Source organism: Myotis brandtii, unplaced genomic scaffold (genome assembly GCF_000412655.1).
Source record: "Myotis brandtii unplaced genomic scaffold, ASM41265v1 scaffold395, whole genome shotgun sequence".
Lineage (NCBI taxonomy): Eukaryota > Metazoa > Chordata > Mammalia > Chiroptera > Vespertilionidae > Myotis > Myotis brandtii.
In genome coordinates this window covers 3,554,039-3,555,349 of record NW_005365155.1, presented here as the reverse complement: position 1 = coordinate 3,555,349, position 1,311 = coordinate 3,554,039, and the positions used below count along the sequence as shown (strand labels likewise).

The 1,311-nt window shown below is 54.8% G+C and overlaps 1 protein-coding gene across 1 annotated transcript in view; it reads left to right on the top strand.

Moving 5' to 3' along the window:
• The window catches only part of EZR (ezrin), a 21,366-nt gene extending 20,341 nt beyond the window's left edge, over window positions 1–1,025 (top strand). The window contains exon 12 of the mRNA XM_005872892.2: window positions 40–1,025. Coding sequence (XP_005872954.1) covers window positions 40–283 — 244 coding nt within the window. The 3' untranslated portion in view covers window positions 284–1,025. The remainder of the gene's footprint in view (window positions 1–39) is intronic.
• Window positions 1,026–1,311: the final 286 nt, after the last annotated feature.

Genomic DNA, 1,311 nt, shown 5'->3' with positions numbered 1-1,311 from the left:
GGGGCTCCCGGGCTTCCCGCTGGGGCCAGCGGCCTGAAGGCCTCGGGGGAGCCCCCACCAGCACCCACTCTCCGGGGAGGGCGGTGGCGGGGGCCTGACCCTGCCTCTTGCCTTGCAGACTCTGTCCAGCGAGCTGTCCCAGGCCAGAGACGAGAACAAGAGGACCCACAACGACATCATCCACAACGAGAACATGAGGCAAGGCCGCGACAAGTACAAGACGCTGCGGCAGATCCGGCAGGGCAACACCAAGCAGCGCATCGACGAGTTCGAGGCCATGTGAGGCCGCGGGACTGCAGGGCGGCCCGAGCCTGGGCCCCGCGGTCGCACGCAGACTCTGAAACTCTATTCGTAGTTCTCTAATCTAGACCCTCCTCGTACCCAGTTCCTTTAAAGAGAGTAGCTGTTTCAGCGGGAAGATCCGGGGCTGGGGACGGGAGGCTTCCCTGGTTACTTCCCATTTGTATCATAGTGCCAAACGGCCTGATTTTTACTGTTGTTATTATTGAATCACTTCCTGTCTGTGCTGGGGGCAGGGCCGATCGAATCAAGGAAAGGGCCACTGCACGCCTGAGGGGCAGCTCCGTGCTGGCGTGTGTGACTCGTGTCATTACAGCACCCTCGGCGGCTCCAGTCCGTGCCATATTCCGTCTGTATTTGAAATTAGCCCAGATTGATTGATTGTACTTGATTTCTGTGAAGGATGCATCTCTGTATTTATGTTTTTGAGGCTTGAAAACTGGTCGAAAGCACTCACACACATGCACATGGTGACTTCCTCGGGCAGCAGCGTCCTCGCTCATTCCGGACAAACAGCACAGGAGGACACACGCTTAGATAAACGCCTGGTTTAACAGTTAGAGGCTCCATGGTTGGGCTCACACACCTGATTAATGATGATCAGCTATAGAATATAATATTTATATATAAGCAATAATATGGGTTTGTAACATTAGTTAAAAAGGGAAAACCTTGTTCTGTATATTTTGTTACCTTTTACAGAATAATAAAGAACATGAAAACCATGTTACATTGTGAGGGCAGTAATGAAGCCGGTTAACCGCTGTCGTCACGTCCCGACGCCCCACATTTCCATTTTCTGCCGGAACTTCCGACATGAAACACACACGTGCTGCTCATTCAGCTGCAGCCACGGCGCCCCGGCCTGGGGAGCGTCTGCGTTTCCACAGAACCTCTCTCTCCGTTCTCTCCCACGTGCTTGGAAGCCATGGCAATGCCGGCTCTCCCTCCCGCTGCAGGTTCTGCTGGTGCACCGGTCTCCCCTGCCCCCCCCCCCCAAACGTGAACGGC